At 42.5% G+C, this 22,382-nt stretch overlaps 1 protein-coding gene across 1 annotated transcript in view; it reads right to left on the reverse strand.

Annotated features, from left to right (window-relative positions):
* Positions 1 to 22,137, reverse strand: part of LOC140492266 (rab11 family-interacting protein 2-like) — a 32,522-nt gene extending 10,385 nt beyond the window's left edge. The window contains exons 1-3 of the mRNA XM_072591201.1: positions 21,699 to 22,137; positions 9,712 to 9,925; positions 3,825 to 3,873 (exon numbers count right to left, since the gene is read on the reverse strand). Of these exons, the coding sequence (XP_072447302.1) occupies positions 3,825 to 3,873; positions 9,712 to 9,925; positions 21,699 to 22,033 (598 nt within the window). The 5' untranslated portion in view covers positions 22,034 to 22,137. The remainder of the gene's footprint in view (positions 1 to 3,824; positions 3,874 to 9,711; positions 9,926 to 21,698) is intronic.
* Between the last annotated feature and the right edge of the window lie 245 nt (positions 22,138 to 22,382).

A 22,382-nucleotide genomic window follows, 5' to 3' on the forward strand; every position in this document is an offset into this window, starting at 1 on the left:
AAGACCATATAGTATAAAAAGCGAGCAGGATGGAACCCTCATTCCAAATACTCATGTGATGTTACACAACCAAACTGGTTTCTACGTACACAGCATATGCAAGTAACAATGTAGTTTAAATGATCCACTTCCCTATTGATTTGTTTTGATTAACATTGTTAATGACCGCGTTGCTTTTTCAAAAGAAATGTTTCAAATAAACGGTTTGTTTAATTTTCTTCATAATATAAAGATGTCTATACTTTTGTATCTGACATGAATTACTTACTATATTCAATTACAAAGACAAACATTAGATGTAACACTGCAGCAAAAAACAAAATATATATTGCTTCACTGATTTCTGCTGCACTGATTTGCAACGGTAAGTGAAATTGGGTGGTGACAACTGTTAAATGGTCCACAGATTTTTGCCTTGTCTAAGAGGCCACAGATGAAAATGTTTGAGTATTAGATTCCTTCATAACTGGCTATTTGCAATCATGGGATTGTAAACAAATTATTGATTTGATTAGAAAATTAGTTGAGCAAATTAGTGATTATAATGCAGGTATTAGATTAGATTACATTACATTACAGCGTGGAAACAGGCCCTTCGGCCCAACAAGTCCACACCGACCTGCCGAAGCGCAACCCACCCATACCCCTACATTTACCCCTTACATAACACTACGGGCAAATTAGCATGGCCAATTCACCTTTGGACTGTGGGAGGAAACCGGAGCACCCGGAGGAAACCCACGCAGACACGGGGAGAATGTGCAAACTCCACACAGTCAGTCGCCTGAGGCGGGAATTGAACCCGGGTCTCTGGCGCTGTGAGACAAAGTGCTAACCACTGTGCCACCCATTCTAAATTGCAGAATGTGACTAGTCATTTCCCAGAAAGACTTGGAGCAGAGCTCAACTACTGACCATATTTATTATGGAGTTGGATGGTGGGATAGAACGTCACAGCAAAATCTGGCAATGACAACAATAAATGGTTTTGTAACCAGTGCAGATGGAAACAAAGTTGCAGAGACATTTCTAGATTAACTCAATTGATAAATTTAACAAAAATTAATTTGCCACAGTTTTGTTCAATATAGGAAAATTTAAGGCAATTGACTTCAGAAAAATGTTACAAAATATACCTTTAAATGGTGCACTGACAGGAAGTAAAGAATAGGGACCAAACAGCATTTTCAAGTTTGCAGGCAATGACTATTGAAAGTCAAGGCTCAGTGCAGGAGCCTCTGCTTCTTACAATCTATATCAATGTATTAGATATTACTCAGTCTGTCTGCGTAATGGTTGCAAACAATACAGAACCAGGTGGAAATGCAAGCTGTGAGTATGACAGGGAAGCTACAAGAGATAGAGATAGGTTAAGTGATTGGACATCAGGGTGACAGAGTATAATGTGGAGAGGTTTTAGGGCATTCACTTCAGTAGCTAGATCAAACTTTTAAATGTGTGAATTTATAAATGATGTTCAGAGGGCGTTGGGTGCATGCACACAAGAGAGAAAGCCAGCATGCAGGTACAGGAAGTAATTGGTAAGATAAATGATGTATTGATCTTTATTGCACATGGATTGGAGTACAAGAATAAGCAAGTTTTACTCCAATCAATCATTAAGAGCTTTCAAATGGCTCCCATTAGCAGGCTATTCCATGCCATCCCCATATTAGGTAGAACTGCGGTAGGCTTGAGACCAAATTTCATAGCAGCCTCGCACCTTCACTTGTCTGCCCCAATTTCTTAAAATTCCAGCCATTAAGAAAAACATGCTGACTTCTGAGATGATACAGCAAAGTTTTACTAGATTGTTTGTTGAGTTGAGGGGCTGGCCTATGAGAAGCTGAATATAACTAATCCAAGTTAAGAACAACAGTTGCTCTCATTATAACCTACAAGATTCTAAAAGGGGCTTGACAGGGGAGACACAGAAGTTGTTTTGGATTGTCCAGCAACTCAAGGTTGGAATTTCTGTTCTGCTGGGAATGTGACTGAGAGATCTGACACTGCCCAATTAAGTGTCAGACTGCACAGAAAGAGTATTGTACCTCTCATAGAAATGCGATTTTGGGCACCCTCTGGTTCTCCAGCCAGTGTGCAGGTCCTCAACAAATTTCTATTTGAGGTTATTTGCTACTTCGATTACAGCAATTGTGGTACTATTGCAGACGTGGCAATCCAATTGGGGAATCTAAATGTGCAGTTTCCAAAAAGACAGATATGCTTAGGAGGCGAGTGCCTCTGAAGAGGCAAGCATAATGGTCAGTATTCTGGAATGCTCTACAAACAGCTATACTTTGGACCTAGCCTTCTAACATTTGGCTTTTCGCCGTCATTGTCAGCCTTGAATAGCAACCTGCAAACACTGTCAATAGTCGACAAAGAGATTACTTAAAAGCATCCTTTTCAACATTTGCAAAGATAAAAAACAATTACATGCCCTAAACGTTCAATTAGTTTGAGAATGTATCATCAAATGAATTAAAGTACAGTTATCGATGAGTGATAGCAAAAAAAGAACAGGAACATGTTACTTAGGAAATGCATATGAGTGCCAATGATCTTCCTATTTTAAAACTACAGTAATGTGCTAAATTTATGCAAAGTACTGTCATTGCTCAGTGAGAACATTTCAGCCATTCTAATTAGTACATCAGTCACTGTTGGTATTTGGTTGGAGAGCAGAATGACTGATACTGCAGCATAAAAAGGTGACAGGAAGTTATTGCAATGCTGTAGGTTTCCTTGTAGCAAATGCACATTTATGTGACTTGATGAATGAGAATCTAGACAATTACAATGACAACCTTTTTTTTGGTGGAGTGGGGATTACATGCCCCAGCAGGTCGATATGGTTGCTGTGATAATGGTCGTTATTAAGCTGTCATGGTTACTCCCTCCCTGGAATATAATCTTTAAATTTGTGTCACTTCAATCATGAACTACTACGATGGGGGTGAAGTCACCATCGTCCTACTGAACCATGGAGATACTCTTTCATTTGAGAGAGACAACCAGCAGTGGTTTAACCCAAGGGTCACTACATCTCAGGTGAGGATGAGGCTGAGATGGAGAGTCCGTCACAGTAAACTCAGCTGGCATGGGGAGTGAATGCACATTGTTGGCATCAATCTACATCACAAACCAGCCATCAAGTCAACAGAGCTAACCCAATGAATATAGTCAAACAGTATACTTCTCAGAGTTGTGATTGAAGTTTGTATTTGCATATTTTTAGCAATCTACTTGCACTTTTATTAATGTTTTAATGACAGAGTTCCCAGATAATTTTCTGAATATCATTCCCATACGTGTTCTGACTGCAAGCTAAGTCTCAGAAATAGCAGAGTGTAAACCAACTGTAATAACCAAAAGTCGGGATAATATTCATTCAGCAACTAATGTACCTCTACAAGTACTTCTTTTAAAATCAAGCTTTCCCCTTGGGCTCAAAATGAGAGGGAGTAGTTCAGTATGTAACGTAGTCCACATTGTAAATGAGGGAATGCATTAAAAGTCTTATTTAAATATTAAAGTAGATCTGCCAGAGAAAAGATTAACAGAACAATCCACAATAAGCAATATCATCAACGATAGAAATCTATGAGCACTGTGCAGGCTTGTGTAAAGCCAAATTTAGTGGCCAATGTTAGGCTCACACAATGGAACAATGAGTTATTTAGGAAACTGACCTGAAATGTTTGGGAGAAGCAAAGTCTTACCTTTAGGTTCACGCTAAAAATGTGGACTTTCCTTTGAGGAACATTGTCCAATACGATCAAACAAGTGAACTATAAATTGAATTGAATTTGGTTCCTTACCGTAACTGAGAGATTTCGACATTTTTCCATTTTTGTGATGCTTGAGGCTCTATTCAATGAAACACCAAGATTAGCTTAGAATCTTAGAAGCTAACAAATTGACTAAATACTTTTCAATGTTGTATTTCATCATGTGACCTTCTATTGTCAAGATTATATTATTCAGCTCCTGTCGAGTGTAATGAATAGTTTATCGGTGGTAACTTAAAAAGTTACCCAAATACCCACTCTCCTGTTTCTTGGCCCAGCTGCAAATAGCAGTACATAGCTTTCCTACACAATCGCGAAGGTCTAAGGTTTAATTTGGGTCCGTCCATACTTCTCTGATCTAAGCTGAGAAGATAATGGGGGGATGCAGTTGGTCTCACATCTGTGGGCTAGCAAGAGGAAAACTCTTCAGGGTTATTTATTCTGACGGTATGTAATGTTCCCTGCTGGAAAATTAACTTGAGAATGTTAGATTTTGAGACCAACACCCTCCATGAACAAATATGCAGCCACCCAAAGTGAGTCACTGAAACTGAGACAATATCTAGTTCAATTAATGATCTTCAGGAATAATAAGGTTAAACTGAGGTGGGCTAGGAGGAGAGAAAAGACAAAAATAGTAAATTAATTCAAAAATGTCAGAATCTGCTTATTTCCCCCAATCTTAAAATATTGCTGAATAAGTACAGGTACAGAGCAATCCGAAGCATTGGCTCTGATTAGTGAAATGAACTCATCCTTGCAAATTGGGAGAAGGTCTATGTCAGTGATTATAGACAACTGGGATTTGGACGAAAGAGAGCGCTTCACTAGCGCTTCAGTCCCTCAAACTTGTTGCATTCTACTGGGAAGGGTGAGAATATCATTTTAACTTGTAGGAGATTAAGGGATAAGACAGAAACAATTACAAACCTATACTAGACTGCTTCTTGTCTGAGCCAGTGGGAACTTGGATAAAGGTTACTCTGGAGATTTTCTTTACACTTCTAATACGTTCCACCAGACCATGTGCAGGATAAGCAGAATACAGGTTTCATGGTGGTTTGCTTGCAGAACTTGGGATTTCAAAGTTGAACCCATGATCTATATTTTTTCCACTTCTGTTGAAACCCCACTGAAAGAATTTGGCTTGTGATTACATGGCTATTTACATCAATAACCAAGAATGCTGGGAAATACCAAACAATCCTCCCATAAATCCTACTTCAGATTTTCTCTCTCACTTTCACATACCCCACATAAAACATGACAAACTGGTCTACAGTCAACATATATTTATAGGAACGAGGACAATCAGTTCCAGTAGGGTTTCTGTACCTAGCAATAATTACTATTTATTAAATCATAAAATCACTACAACGCTGAAAGAGGCCAAAACTGTTGCATGTCTCTTAGTTAAAACTCTAACTCCGCTGCTATGGCTCAGATTAACACTGAAAATCAAACCAGGTTATTCCCAGAGTTGTCATAAAGGTTAAAGGTTTTACACAGTGTGCAAAGTTCCCTCATTTATCCAACTTTCAGACCCAGATTGATAGTAAGCACTGACTGTTTAAATTGAACAAGAATCACTATTTATTATAAAAAAATGTTGGAAACCATCAGTACACAATACAATTAATTAAAACTAATCTCTTTATAAATTTCATGTCACACACATACAGACAAGATAAAATAGGTTATAGACAGAGAAAAAAGAAACTGGAAAGACACTTCAGTTAACTTGTTTCTAAGTTCTTTTTACTGAGATTATCTTTATGTCTCTTTTGCTTCAGTCCTGTTTCACCAGACCCTTCCACTTTTTGCTAAAAAGCACAAGGTGCCTGATTCACTCATAAAAACTGATATATCAGTTGAAACTCATGACTTATGACAACTGTTGCGGGGAAGATAATGAAAACATCAAGAGCACCAGTTTAAGTGTTGATGGCAGAGAACAGAAAGACAGCCCCCAATCAGGGTCAGAACTGGACACACCTCTCTCTCTATAACTTGTTCCAGCTCTAAGCTGTTCAGTTACCTAAGAACTAACCACAGACTTGTGGCAGACTAAAGGGTCTGTCATTGATAACTGGTCACTGTTCCATATACTAATCAACAAAAACTGTATCTGTACTCTGCCTCAGCTACAAATCACTGCCACTTAAACCTCAATTACTGCTTGTCCCAAAGTTGTTTACAATATCTACTATGGGTGGCAGGTTACTCGCTTTTTAAGAATTCAGCCACCCTTTTAAACATAGGGTTTAAAATGGCTCTCTTGTTTAAGCCCACAATTTTAAAAAGGACAAAATAAAGAGAGAGTGTGTGTGTGTGTGTCTGTCACCCGTGTGACACACTTTGATGAACTCTCTCTCTACACACAGAAAATAAAAGGGTATTGTGGGTGGAGCAAAAGATTGAGAAGGCACATCAGTAATTCCCTGTCCACAGGGTTTTCTGAGATGATTCTTGTGCAGATCTGAATACTGCTTGTCCCAATCTTCCTTCAACAGATACTTTCACTTACTGTAGGAGATACACTGCGACTGCTTCCCACTTAAAGGTCTTTGACTTGCCAAATAAAAGTCACAGCTTACAGCAACTGGAAAGAGGAAATAAATTGGCTCTCTTTGGGCTTGAGATGCCTTTCACCAGACAAATAAAAACAAGACCGTTCCTGCTGTTGCTGAGATCCAATTGTTTTGAAGAAACAATTCACATTGTTAAGTTGCTCAGCTACCTAGGAGTCACCCTCACTTATTTTGCAGAAAGCTTTGACATCAATGACAAGTCAGAAGTCCAAAGAGAAATCCGCTTCTTGTAGTCAGTAAAAGCTCCATCTGTGCACATCCCTTGATCCCGGTTCATCTGCAAACTAGGGTTTCATTACTCTTTAAACAAGAAGCTGTGTAAACAGAACAGAAATCCCTGGATGGTGGATGGGTTCCATTTTAGAGTCCATTCACAAGTTGATTGTCAGCAAATTTGAACACCAAATTGGAGTTTAACTTAGATAAGCGTGAGGTGCTGCATTTTGGGAAAGCAAATCTTAGCAGGACTTGTATACTTAATAATAAGATCCTAGGAAGTGTTGCTGAACAAAGAGACCTTGGAATGCAGGTTCATAGCTCCTTGAAAGTGGAGTTGCAGGTAGATAGGATAGTGAAGGCAGCTTTTGGTATGCTTTCCTTTATTGGTCAGAGTATAGATTACAGGAGTTGGGAGGTCATGTTGTGGCAGTACAGGACATTGGTTAGGCCACTTTTGGAATATTGCATGCAATTCCGGTCCCCTTCCTATTGGAAGGATGCTGTCAAACTTGAAAGGGTTCAGAAAAGATTTACAAGGATGTTGCCAGGGTTGGAGGATTTGATCTATAGGGAGACGCTGAATAGGCTGGGGCTGTTTTCCCTGGAGTGCGGGAGGCTGAGGGGTGACCTTATAGAGGTTTATAAAAATCATAAAGGGCATGGATAAGGTAAATAGACAAGGTCATTTCCCTGGGGTGGGTGAGTCCAGAACTAGAAGGCATAGGTTTAGGGTGAGAGGGGAAAGATATAAAAGAAACCTAAAGGGCAACGTTTTCACAGAGAGGGTGATGCGTGTGTGTGGAATGAGCTGCCAGAGGAAGTGGTAGAGGCTGATACAACTGCAACATTTAAAAGGCATCTGGATGGATTTATGAATAGGAAAGGTTTGGAGGGATATGGGCCGGGTGCTGGCAGGTGGGACAACATTGGTTTGGGATATCTGGTCGGCATGGATGAGTTGGACCGAAGGGTCTGTTTTTGTGCTGTACATTTCTATAACTATATGACCATGCAGGAAGATATAAAGTAGCCATTTGTAAGTACAGGAAATGTTCAAATGTCAGATCTTTAAGTACAAATCATTAAGTTGGATGCTTGTAAATCAGGAGTCCCCTGTACTTAACAATGTTAGGTTACTTGCTTTAAAAAGTACAATTATTCAACAATCTTTATGTTTTAAAGCAGTTCTTTTCCTATTTTAGTCCACAACAAATGACTGAAAACTAAAGGATCAGTCTTTACACAGCTTTTTGAACATCTGCACACTAGAGCTCGAAATAGAACAAACATTCAAATCATAGAATACAGAACCCCTACAATGTGGAAACAGACCATTCGGTCCAATAAGTCCACACCGACCTATTCCCCTACCTTACTGCACCGCATTTCCCCTAACATCCCTGAACACCATGGGATAATTTAACATGGCCAAATTCACCTAACCTGCACATCTTTGGACTATGAGAGGAAACCCAAATGGTCACCGGGAGAATGTGCAAGCTCCAGGCAATCACCCAAAGTTGGAAGTGAACCCGGATCCCTGGTGCTGTGAGGCAGCAGTGCTAACCACATTTGAAAAAGGCTTACTCAGGAATGTTCTACCTCTTACTCAAACACTCATTTGAATAATTAGCAGAACCATGATTATAACTTGCTTAGCCTATACTCAACAGCTAGTGAAGGATGAGTGATTGCAAACAAATCCTTAGCAGTGTCCTTTACCCCAAGGTCCCAATGGCCCTTACAACATGCCCTGAATGAAGACCTTCAACTGAGATACTTGCCTTTGGTGGGCATTATCATCATCATTAAAAAAAAACAAATACACCATTCTGCCACTGTTATTTCAGTATATTTTCTCAATTTGTCTCTATCTCTCTATTTCATTACCACTGTTGGGCATTTGTGAATAAATTTATAACAGTTCCTTTGTTATCGAACAAAATAGATTGCTACAGGCGGAAGCATAGTTTTCACCTTCCCAATAGAAAACAAGCCCTTTTGGGGAAGGCTGACCATTGTGGAAACCGGCGTCAGAATCCAAATTACAAAATGAAACATTCACAAGCATGCAGCAAGTCTATATTAAAGTGCCCAGATTAAAAGAAATGAAGAAAAAAATTGTTGATGGAATTAATTCATCATCTGCTTCAATGTTTCATCTCAGAGAGGACTTCAAATCTCAGTGGAAACTCTCATGCCTCAACGTACAACACGGAATAGTTCTTTAGCCTATCCTTTCCCAAAGCATTTTGTACTCCATGTTGCTAGTGCAATTCTAATACAGACCAGAAATTATCACAGTACCCAACACTATTATATCTTCTAGATCATATTTTTTCAGCAAATTTGTCACCACTGTCAGATATGTAGGAGATGTGGATTATTTGGCCCCACCAAACAAACTGCAGAAATTTGGAATGGAAAAATATAAAGAAACAAAAAGAAAATCACAACTTACACTTGGAGCCAGCGGAGCCCCAGAATAGCTTCCATTTGCCTGGAACAATGTAAAATCTAGTAATTTCAATGGAATATGTATCCTCAGGTGCCTAGGCTGAAACAGACTGCTAACAGTAATACTTTACTTTTGGACTTATGTTTGCTTACTCTGCATTCTCCTCTCTAAAACCGGGAGCCTCGACCCCACCACCCCATTGACAAGAGGAAACAATCTAATTCTGGTAAAAGACAGCTTGGCCAACCGCCAAGAAGGAAAAGTACCAAGCAGTCTAATTTTTTGATCACTATCCAATGCCTTGTATGTCAGGAAAAAAATTTTAGCCTGAACATTTTGCTGAAAATGTAGCCAGTTGAGGCCAACCAGGCTTCCTAGTTGTAAGGAAGCATGATTCATTCAGCTTTTGTAGTTGAAGGAGAGCTCAACAGTGAGAAATAAATAAAATAGCTGTAGTAAATGGCTATTTTCCTAGGATGTCTACGCACAAGATGCCTTTCAAGAAGACTCCCTCCAAATTTCACTCCAAGTTGCACTCCCTTTAGGATTTCATTACATCTTTTAAATATAAATATGCTAAAATGCCAACTCCATTCTCTTCAGCTTGAAGAAACAATCACAGGGTGAAAATAATTAGTTATTTACTCACAGTGCTGGGCTTTTCAGATGGTAAGATTTCATGAGTCATTCCATACTTTATTGAAGTTACTTTGTCCTTAAACTTATCAAACACAGATTGAGGTCTTCTCTTGAATAACTCATATGAACTTGCTGTCGTGTTGTTACGTAGGAACTCAAATGCAAGTTGCAGCTGACCTCTGTTCTTTGCCGCTTTGTTTGGTTTTGACTGGAGATCATACCACCTACAAAGAAGATGTGAAATGAGAAATGCTGAGGCCTCAAAGTTCTAACTATTTTAATATCCATTTTATAAAAGGTGTAAACCCAGTCACACTCTGCACCCAATTTGTAATTGGCGAAGAATGCATGGTGGCCAGCAGACACATTTCAAAGGTACCCTGAAATCGCACTTGAAGAAAATCAGCTTTGACTTCAACACTGGGCCAGCAGTGCGCAATTGCTTCAAGGCAGATGACAAATACAGAAGATTCCAGAGAAAGGGGTAAGCTCAAAGAGGGATGCAATGCCTCCAATCACATGCTGACTAACTGACTGCTAATGAGTTTTAGATTGTTTTCTTGTTAATGCTGTTTCTCCCTTAACCTTTAGCCTTCCCTTTTCTATTCCATTTCACTTTGATTTCACCATTTTTTACAATATCTTTAAATTTTTTTAAAAACTCAAGACACCATACTTCAAGGCAAATGTGAGTACTGCAGATGCTGGAGATTAGAGTTGAAAGTGTGGTGCTAGAAAAGCACAGCAGGTCGGGCAGCATCCGAGGAGCAGAGAGAGAGAAAAAAAAATTCGACGGTTTGGCCAAAAGCCCTTCATCAGGAATGAGGCTGGAAGCCGCACATAGTTTTGACTTGAACCTACCTGGACATTTCTTCATTGTCACTGGGTCAAAACCGTGGAATTCCTTAACTGAACTGAGGGCTCCCTACATGCCAAGGAATGTTGTGCTCAAGAAGGAAGCTCATTGTCACTTTCTCCATGGCAATTCAAGATGGACAATAAATGCTGGCCTAGTCAGCAACACCCATATCCCATGAAGAAAATAAAAATCCATATTCCACACATCAATTTCACAACAAGTCTTATACATGTCTGATGAAACATTTGTATGCTAAATTCTACCAACAAACATTTTTCAAAAATATACTTTATTTATAGAAGTTATAAAGGCACATTATATAAGAGTTCAAAATTGATGTTAATTAAAATAATATAGTTGTTTCTTTCAATGTAGTACATGGGATTCAGGTGTTTCACCATATTTACAATTACATACTTACAAATACATTTATATTTCATGTCAAACATTCTTTGCTGCATACAATCCAGTGGATTTTGCACAGGTTGAGGCCCCTCAATGTACTATGGTGGACCATCTTTAGACCTTTTCCCATTAACCCTCTGAAGTAGCTGTGCCAAACTTGCCATCGCTTGGCACGTAGCCCTAGATCATGAAATGTGCCAGTTTGCATCACAAACTCATGGAGAGCTCTTCATAATGGAGAACCAGCAACTTTCAGGTTGACCACGGAGCATCTTTCACCTCGTTGTGGTCTTTCATCAGCAGCTGACGTTTATTGCGGTGGGTGTCCCTGGGAAAACCTTATGTTACACAGAAATCTACCTTAGACTTTCTCAGGATTATGTTTGACAAAGAAACTGCCGCATCTTTTCCAGACTCACTCTGCAAATGCAAATTCCAGAAGGTGGACAATTGCCTCTTCTCCACTGCAGTTGTCTCAAGGATGCCATCAAGTACTTTGGAGAATCCAGGTGCGTGAAAGTTATGATGGAATGACCCTTTCCTGCCAGCAACCAAGTTGGCTTTGATGCTTGCTTGGAAGTTCTGGCCATGGGAGAATCCATCACCTGCAGCCTTCTCTCCTTCGTACATTAAGGTTTCAGCCTCTTTATGGACCTTCAGCCTTCGAATAGAACTTGGGCACCATACTTTGTGGTTCAGAGGCAAGGATGCTATCAAATGAGCCACAGCTGTCTTCCCTTTAAAGGGGCATCATAAAGTTGGAGGAAAGGGTGATTGAGTGACAGATGAAATTTAATGCAGAGAAGTGTGAAGAGATTCACTTTGGTAGAATGAACATGGAGACAGAAGGGGGTGCAGAAGTAAATGAACCCAAGTATAGGTACACAAGTCACAGAAGGTGACAGCACAGGCTTAGAGTGTTTAACAAACCTTACATCATCCACAGCTTTATTAATAGAAGCTGATTTATTAATAAGCCCAAGGAAGTCATGTTAAATTGCATAGAACACTGGTTTGTCCTCAACTGGAAGAGTGCTCAGTTCTGAGCAGGATACTTTAGAAAGGCTGCAGAACCAAATCCAGTAATGGCTCCAGGGATAAGATAGATAGACTGGAGATACTGGGATTGCTTTTCTTGGGAAAGATTGAAAGAAGATTCGATGGAGGCGCTCAAAACTGTGAGGGATCTGCACAGCAGGGTCAAGCACAAAGACATTCTCACAGGATCAAGTGAAAGGGCACAAATTCAAGGTAAAAAGAAGCAATAGCAAAGGAGAAACTTTCACCTCAGTTATGATCAAGACACACTTCGAGAGTGTGGTGTAAGGCAGTTTCAATCAATGCGTTAAAGATTATAACATGAAACATGCAAAATTATGGGGAAAAGACAAGGGAAGGGCGCTAGGAGAATTGCTGATAATGGTCACCAGTGCAGATAAAATGAAGCAAATGGCATCCTCCTGTAATATAATAATTCTGCCCCTCTGGTACTATTTTGCCAGTGAAAATCATACATAATACAGGCTTACTCACAACTAGCAAACCTTATAAAAAGTAGTATGAGGGGTGTTAATTGTTAGATTGGGTTTAATGAGTACAGAAGAACATGCCAGAAGCAATACCAGGCATACTTAAAAATAAAGATACCCATCAGCAACAAAGGATTACATGCAAGCCAAATAGCACAGCAGCATGCAAGAAAGCCAAGAGCTCTCACAACCAAGATATCAAATCAAAGATGATTTGGGTGTGAGCTTATGAGGTATAGTACATAAGTTTGCAGATGACACCAAAATTGGAGGTGTAGTGGACAGCGAAGGTTACCTTAGATTAGAATGAGGCCAACGGGCTCAGGAGTGGCAGATGGAGTTTAATTTAGATAAATGTGAGGTGCTGCATTTTGGGAAACAAATCTTAGCAGGACTTATACACTTAATGGTAAGGTCCTAGGGAGTGTTGCTGAATAAAGAGACCTTGGAATGCAGGTTCATAGTTCCTTGAAAGTAGTGTCGCAGGTAGATAGGATAGTGGAGGCAGTGTTTGGTATGCTTTCCTTTATTGGCCAGAGTATTGAGTACAGGAGTTGGGAGGTCATGTTGCGGCTGTACAGGACAATGGTTAGGCCACTGTTGGACTATTGCATGCAATTCTGGTCTCCTTTCTATCAAAAGGATGTTGCAAAACTTGAAAGGATTCAGGAAAGATTTACAAGAATGTTGCCAGGGTTGAAGTATTTGAGCTATAGGGAGACGTTGAATAGGCTAGGGCTGTTTTCCTTTGAACGTTGGAGGCTAAGGGGTGATCTTATCAAGGTTTATAAAATCATGACGAGCATGAATAGGATAAATAGACAAAGTATTTTCCCTGGGATGGGGGGAGTCTAGAATTAGAGGGCATAGGTTTAGGGTGAGAGGAGAAAGGTATAAAACAGACAGAAGGGGCAACTTTTTCACACCGAGGTGGTACATGTATGGAATGAGCTGCCAGAGAAAGTGGTGAAGGCTGGTACAATTACAACATTTAAAAGACATTTGGATGGGTATATGAATAGGAAGGGATTGGAGGGATATGGGCTGGGTGCTGGCAGGTGGGACCAGATGGAGTTGGGATATCTGGTTGTCATGGCTGAGTTGGACTGAAGGGGTCTGTTTCCATGCTCTACATCTCTATGACTATGACTCTCTAGTCCTACTACGTCCAGTTGTGAATGGCGGTGGACAAGTAAATATTCACAGAAGGGTCCACAAACAACTCCATCCTCAAAGTCGATGAAGCACAGCACATAAGTGCAAATGTCAATAATGAAATACTAGCAACTATTTGAACGAAAAGTACTGATTAAATGATCCACTCTGCCTCCTCCTGAAGACCCCAAAAGCACTACTACCAGTCTTTAAACAATGTAAGCAGCATCCTTGAACACAGGTGAGGTCCTGGATAACTGAAGAATTGCTAATATTGTCCCCTTGTTTAAGGTGGCGAGCAGAGATAATCCAGGCAATAATGGAACAGTGAGCCTGACGTCAATGGCAGGGAAACTGCTGGAGAAGATACTGAAGGATAGGATCTATTCTCATTTGAAAGAAAATGGGCTTAGCGATATGCAACATGATTTTATGCGGGGAAGGTCATGTCTTACCAACTTAATAGAATTCTTTGAGGAAGTGACAAAATTGATGAGGGAAGGGCTGTAGATGACATATACATGGACTTCAGTAAGGTGTTTGATAAGGTAGGCTGATGGAGAAGGAGAAGTCATTGGAGGACCAGGCTATTTGAGCTAGATGGATAAAGAACTGGCTGGGCAACAGGGAGAGTATAGTGGAGGGAGTTTCTCATAACGGAGACCTGTGACCAGTGGTGTTCCACAGGGATCCGTGCTGGGACCACTGTTGTTTGACCATAAGACATAGGAGTGGAAGTAAGGCCATTCGATCGATCGAGTCCATGCCACCATTTAATCATGGCTGATAGGTGTTTCAATTCCACTTACCTGCACTCACCCCCTCGTCCTTAATTCCCTACAAGATCAAGAATTTATCAATCTCTGCCTTGAAGACACCCAATGTTCCAGCCTCCGTGGTGATGAATTCCACAGGCCCACCACACACTGGCTGAAGAAATGTCTCCTCATTTCATTTCTAAATTGACCCCCTCTAATATTAAGGCTGTGCCCATAGGTCTTAGTATCCCTGCCTAATGGAAACAACTTCCTAGCATCCACCCTTTCAAAGCCATGCATTATCTTGTAAGTTTCTATTAGATCTAAACTCAAATGAATACAATCCCAGGATCCTCAGCCAATCATATGTTAGACAATATTTGAAGGAAGATATAGGTGGCCTGATTAGCAAGTTTGCAGATGACACTAAGATTGGTGGAGTAGCTGATAGTGAAGGGGACTGTCAGAGAATACAGCAGAATATAGACAGACGAGAGAGAGCTGGGCAGAGAAATGCCAGATGGAGATCAATCCAGGCAAATGGGAGGTGATGCATTTTGGAAGACGCAATTCAAGAGCAAATTATACAGTAAATTGAAAAGTCCTGGAGAAAATTGATGTACAGACAGATCTGGGTGTTCAGTCCATTGTTCCCTGAAGGTGGCAATGCAGGTCAATAGAATGGTCAAGGTAGCATATGGCATGCTTTCCTTCATCGGACAGGATATTGAGCATAAGAGTTGGCAGGTCATGTTACAGTTGTGTAAGACTTTGGTTCGGCCACATTTTGAATACTGCATACAGTTCTGGTCGTCACATTACCAAAAGATTGTGGATGCTTTGGAGAGAGTGCAGAAGAGGTTCACCATGATGTTACCTGGCATGGAGGGCACTAGTTATGATGAAAGGTTGAGTAGGTTAGGATTACTTTCATTAGAAAGATGGGGGTTGAGGAGAGAACCTGATTGAGGTCTATAAGGTGAATACCAAGAAGCTTGCCCCCACCAGAGTGGGGCACTCAATTACTAGGGGTCACAAGTTCAAAGTGAGAAGGGAAAAGTTTAAGGAGATATACATGGAAAGTTCTTTATGCAGAGGGTAGTGGGTGCCTGGAACACATTGCCAGCGGAGGTGGTAGAGGCAGTCACGATAGCATAATTTAAGATGTATCTGGACAGATATATAAATGGGCAGGGAGCAAAAGGATACAGACCCTTAGTAAACAAGCGACAGGTTTAGATAGAGGATCTGGATTGGCACAGGTTTGGAGGGCCATAGGACCTGTTTCTGTGCTGTAATTTTCTTTGTTCTTGGTTGTAATCCAATCAACGTGAAATCAAGAACCAACTGAAAGCAAGGGATATTTAAAAGGCCAAGGGTTCTGACAACATTCCAGCTATTGTACCAAAGATGTGCTCCAGAATTAGATGTGCATTTAGCCAAGCTGATCCAGTACAGTTTCAACAATAGCTTCGCCTAGACAATGTGGAGAATTGCCCAGGAATGAACTCCACAAAAAGCAGGACAAATCCAACTGCATTTATCATCACTATCATGGTACTTTTGATCAAAGTGATGGAAGTTGCTCTCAAACAGCACTTGCTCAATGACACTGAGGTTTGGGTGCCACCAGGGCCATTTGGCTGCTGACCTCAAAAACAGACTCCATGACTCCAGAAGTGAGAGTGACTGCCCTTCACAGCAAGAAGCACTGAGAACTCTAAAGTAAATAGGAACTGGGGGAAACGCCTTTATGAATTTGAGTTCATGGCTTACCCAAATAAGATGGTTATCACTCGGTGTCCTGTTTACACAGATTCACTGATGTTAAGGCAAATGTTCTTTAATTGCCTTACCCTCCTTGCCTGTCTATTTTCTAGTGTGCAGCAAATGTGTTCTATAATTCAACATTATGTTTTAGTCTAAATGCTTAAGGGCAAGTTTTAAGGCTATAGACTGGTTGACATTTATTTCAAGGTCAGAGTCAAACACTTAATTTCACAAGGGTGAACTTGCTCAATGACACTGAGGTTTGGGTTCCACCAGGACCATTTGGCTGCTGACCTCAAAAACAGACTCCATGACTCCAGAAGTGAGAGTGACTGTCCTTCACAGCAAGAAGCACTGAGAACTCTAAAGTAAATAGGAACTGGGGGAAACGCCTTTATGAATTTGAGTTCATGGCTTACCCAAATAAGATGGTTCTTATTTTTGCAAGCCAATCTAATTCATTGAGTTACTGAATGTCCATCTTCAGACCTATACTTGTTACCATAGTATTTGTATGACCAGATCAATTTCTGATCGGTTGTAATGATGTTAATCATCGTGCATTCCATGACAGTAATGTTGTTGAATTAGGTAGATTCTCCTCTGTTGAAAATGGTCATTGCTTGGAATTTGTGTGACATGAATGTTATTTATCACTTATCAACCCAAGTCTAACTGTGATAAAGTGAGGCTGCATATGGACACAGACTGCTTCAGTAACAGGGGGGTTTGAATGGCCCTGAACAGTGTAATCATCAGTGACATTGCACTCCTAACCATATGATAAAGAGAAGGTCATTGAAACTGTTAAGGAGTGCTGCATCTAGGGCACCACGCTAAGGAACTCCAATGTTTGGGAGCTTAGATTGGCTTGCAAAAATAAGAACCATCTTATTTGGGTAAGCCATGAACTCAAATTCATAAAGGCGTTTCCCCCAGTTCCTATTTACTTTAGAGTTCTCAGTGCTTCTTGCTGTGAAGGACAGTCACTCTCACTTCTGGAGTCATGGAGTCTGTTTTTGAGGTCAGCAGCCAAATGGTCCTGGTGGAACCCAAACCTCAGTGTCATTGAGCAAGTTCACCCTTGTGAAATTAAGTGTTTGACTCTGACCTTGAAATAAAACTTGGTATCAATTAACTTCTCTCCCGAATTATTGTCCTTCACTGTTACCTGTCCAGTTAAGAACATGCAGTGCTTTTGTAAACTTTTTGTATAAAGGAAGCTAGTTTGTGACAGTACAGCAGAGTAGCCTGCCAGGGCCCTTGAAGAGTGATATCCTACTCTCCTGTGTTATTAGAACCCAGTTAGCTTAGCTTATAGGTATCAGTGTTATGTTGTAACAGTGATGCTATTAATAAATAAAGGGGATGACTAAAATTAAACTAAACTGTCTGTAAGAGGTTTTTTTTATTCCAGACTTCCAAGGAGTACAATCTTCAGGACAAACCAAGAGAGGCTTGTAGGTTGAGTCCACAAGGGATTCCCCGGGCTGTCTCAAATCTGTACTTTTAACACATCCACAAGACTGATGACTCTAGCGTGATGGAACAATCTCCATTTCCCTGGAGTGAGGGAGTTCAAAACTATAGGGGATAGATTTAAAGTGAGAGGGGAAAGATTTAAAAGGGACCTAAGGGGCAACTTTTTCAAGCAGAGGGTGGTGCGTGTATGGAATGAGCTGCCAGAGGAAGTGGTGGAGGCTGGTACAACCACATTTAAAAGACATTTGGATGGGTATATGAACAGGAAGGGTTTAAGCGGGTTAGGGGCCAAACGCTGGCAAATGGGACAAGATTTCTGGTCATTATGGATAAATTGGACCAAAGAGTCTGTTTCCATGCTGTACAACTCTGTGAACCTAAGATGCTTCCACTAGTAGCAGAGAGGAGGAAGCGAGAACACAAACTCAGAATGAAGGGATGGTCCTTTAGAACCGAGATGAGGAGGAGTTTCTTCAGCCACAGAAACTCATTGCCATAGAAGGCTGTGGAGGCCAAATCATAGAGTATATATGAGAGAGCGATAGACAAGTTTTTGATTGTAAAAGGGTCAAGGGGTGGGGCAAAGGCAGGAGAATGGGTTGAGAAACAGCAGCTATGATCAAATGGTGGAGAAGACTTGATGGGTCAAATGGGCTAATTTTGCTCCTCTCTCTCATGGTCTTACACCAGTTGGATGGCAGCGATTCAAAAAGGCAATTTACCATCAACTTCATGTGGGCAAATTAGTGATGGGCAATAATTAATGACCTTTCTAATAAAATTCACCTTATTTTACTTTTCAAGACATGAGCTAAGGGATTTAGTATTAACGTATAATTTGGCAGGTGGTGGGTGGAGCAGGAACTGTAATCCCTCTCAATTTACCCATAATTCTTTATGCTAAAAATAGTGAAAAACAGCAGGACATTCTTTTAAAAATCACACAACCAACACTGATAATACTTTTCAAATGACTACAAGTAAGCTACATAATGTGACATCATGCTTTTTAAAAAAAAAGTGTGCTATTACCATACACGTTATTATGCTATAAACAACATAACTACTTTACAGACGGATAACACATTATTGTACTCGAGCCGGTCATGCAAACTCTGAGCACGGACTCCAGTTTATAGGTGCAGCCTAAAATGTAATACACTATTGCAAGTATGCTTCAAAGCTAGCTCCACTAAAGGTTTTAACAGAGGCCAACCTTCACTGTGCCAAAAACCATGAATATAAAAGCACTTAAACATACATGTAAACACTAAATTTGAAGTAAAAACAAGATGTGTTGATATATACAGCATATCAGTAAAGAGAATAGACATGTTAACATTTCAGAATACATTTAATCAGAACTGGTTTGAACAAAAAGACTAAAGACAGTTGTTCATATTAAGTACAGATTTTTCAGTAACATATTAATGTAAATTCCACACCACCTTGTATATAACTACAGCTCCTTTTGTTGTAATACAGTGCCGTTCACTGATAGTATTTATAATGACGTAGAAAATATACCTAACTCAGGGCTTGTACATTGGATTGATTAATTTACAAATTCAGTCACAGCTACTTTCCTCTAGTCATCATTAAACAGAAGGGTCTTCCAATGAGGAAGGATCACTGGACCTGAAACAATAACTAATTCCTTTCCAGATGCTGCCGGATTTGCTGAGCTTTCCCAGCAATTTCTGTTTTGTGATCAAAACTTAACCCTTTATTCTGCTCTGTTCAATAGGAAGAAACTCTGTACTAATATAGGGTCAGCTTTATCCTAATGAATAAAAATGAAATGTTTCATATTCTTTACCCTGCCCTGTAAACTAGAACTCCATTCTACAATAGATCATTTGATGAAGATTGCTTGGTCTAAAATAATCAAACATTTATCACAAAAAATGAAGCAATTTGTCCCAAAACTATAAATTATAGTTGCTAAGTTTAACAATCAGGAACCCTGACAGCAATTGTTACCCTATCTGACAATGCGGGAATTACACTCAAAAGTTTCACTCTGAAAAGCAGAAACCTCTTTTGGCACAGAAGCCAACATTAATATTGTCCTGAATAACGTAGAACTTCATAGAATTTTACAAAAAAATTTGAAATATAAGCAACCATGCAGAAGGGAAATTACTGAAAGAAGAAAGGTAGACACTAAGGCCAATGCATGAGTTGCTTGGGTCCTCACATTACAGTGTAACAGAAGGGATTTCCCAGCCTCCCATGGTCAGTCACACAGATGCATTCACCATCATATTTTGGTTTGGTGGCATGTGCCATCAAGGACAATTCACAGGTGCCCAACCTGCAGCACAAACCAGAAATCAGATTGCAATTTGATTCTTAAAGTACACAGTCTTTCTCAAGGTAGCCATCTCCTCTAGAATGTGTCTTTCCCCCAAAACCTATACCAGGTTACCAAAAAAAAACTTTCACCAGAACTTGTGACTTTTGGTTAGAGTTGAGACATGTAAGGATTTGACATATGTGCCTGGATAGCTAATCAGAAAAACGCTAAATAGATTAAAAGACAACTAACTCTTGAGTAACTACACAATTTAACTGCTCTTTCCACTATCCATCCAACCAACCCCGCTACTTTACCTAGCCTTCGCTCCCCCCCAACCCAACATCGCCTATCTCCAACAACCTAATCCAACTCTGACACATCTCTGATATCTTAACCTATACTTTAGCTCCCACCTAGACTCGATCCCTTCAAACCCCCTAAACTTGATTCCATCCCAACCCAAACTCCATACCATTCACCATCTCCCCACCACAACCCACACTCTAACCCCCACCATCCTCTTCAGCTCAAGGCTTCATTATCCACTCCTGACAACATAGCCCAATTCCACCAACACCCTTGGGGGGGGGAGCGGTGTGCGAGGGGGGGGGGGGGTTCAGGGTGAGGGTAGGGGTGTGGTCCTTACTCGCTCCACCTCCTGCTCTTGTCCTCATACAGCTGGGCGATGAGGGGAGTGAGGTTGTGGGGGGTGAGGGTGGGGGTGCAGGGGGGATGTGAGGGGTGCAGGGTGGGGGGTGAGTGGTGCAGGTGGGTGTGAGGGTGGGGGGATGAGAGGGTGGGAGTGAGAGGGTGGGGGTAGGGGTGTGGCCCTTACTCGCTCCGCCTCTTGCTCTTGTCCTCGTACAGCTGGGCGATGGGGGGGGTGGGGGTGACGGTGAGGGGGGGGGTGAAGGTGAGGGTGGGTGGTGACGGTGGGGGTGACAGTGAGGGTGGGGGTGACGGGGGGGGTGACATGACGGGGGGGGGGGGGGGGGGAAGAAGGGGTGAGGGTGAGGGGGGCAAGGGGGGGGCGGCGAGGGGGTGCAGGGATGTGGTCCTTACTCGCTCCACCTCCTGCTCTTGTCCTCATACAGCTGGGCGATGGGGGGAGTGAGAGGGGTGCGAGGGGGGATGTGAGGGGTGCAGGGGGTGCGAGGGTGGGGTTAGGGGTGTGGTCCTTACTCGCTCTGCCTCCTGCTCTTGTCCTCGTACAGCTGGGCGATAGGGGGAGGGTGAGGGTGGTGAGAGGGTGGGGGTAGGGGTGGTGAGAGGGTGGGAGGGTGGTCCTTACTCGCTCCGCTGCCTGCTCTTGTCCTCGTACAGCTGGGCGATGGGGGGGGGGGGGGGGGGGGGGTGTGAGGGGTGGGGGGGGGGGGGGGGGGGTGTGAGGGGTGCGGGGGGGGGGGGGGGGGGGGTGTGAAGGTGGGGGGTCTGAGGGTGGGGGGGTGGTCCTTACTCACTCCGCCGCCTGCTCTTGTCCTCGTACAGCTGGGCGATGGGGGGGGGGGGGGGGGGTGTGAGGGGTGGGGGGGGGGGGGGTGTGAGGGGTGCAGGGGGGGGGGGGGTGTGAAGGTGGGGGTAGAGGTGGTGTGAGGGTGGGGGGGTCTGAGGGTAGGGGTATGGTCCTTACCCGTTCCGCCTCCTGCTCTTGTCCTCATACAGGTGGGCGATGGGGGGGGGGGGGGTGGTGTGAGGGTGGGGGTAGGGGTGGTGTGAGGGTTGGGGTGTGGTCCTTACTCGCTCCGCCTCCTGCTCTTGTCCTCATACAGGTGGGCGATGGGCAGCGCCACGTGACCCAGGAAGGCGTCGACGGGAAGGCGGCTGTTGTTGTGTTTGACCGTTAGGTGCAGTGTCCATCTGTCCGAGTTATCCAGGACCAAGGGCAGCTGCAGGGTACACTCCTCCTTCCACTCGGGGCTCAGGGTACCGCTCTGTACCGAGGTCATGTACTTGTCACTGCCCAGGCGGATCACCGTGTAGCAGTCATTGAGACCGTCCTTACCCTTGGCCCGCAGGTGTCGGGCCCCGATCACTGTCACCCTGAGGTGAGTGGGGAACCAGCTCTGCTCCATGGCCTGGGGAGGGGGAACTAACGGGGGCAGGGAGCCGGGCACCGGCCGAGCGCTCGCACTGACCCGGGATCTCCGGACGCCGCCGCTGTACGCGCACTCATGCTCGCGCGGGACACATTGAAGGGCGGGCCCGCGCCCGAGCCGCGCGCGTCACCAGCGGGCCGCTGTGCGCCTGCGCTACGCTGGCCCCTCCTCCACTTTGTGACGTCGCGCCCCTTCACCACCCCCACGCCTGACCCCTGACTCCCTTGCCCTCTTTCAGGGGGCAGGGGTCATGGGATAAAGAGAACAGGGAGCAAGTGGGCATGAGGCAAGGGTTCGGGTTAAAGAGATAAAGGTTAAATCCCTT

This window comes from Chiloscyllium punctatum, chromosome 20 (assembly GCF_047496795.1).
Source record: "Chiloscyllium punctatum isolate Juve2018m chromosome 20, sChiPun1.3, whole genome shotgun sequence".
Classification (NCBI taxonomy): domain Eukaryota; kingdom Metazoa; phylum Chordata; class Chondrichthyes; order Orectolobiformes; family Hemiscylliidae; genus Chiloscyllium; species Chiloscyllium punctatum.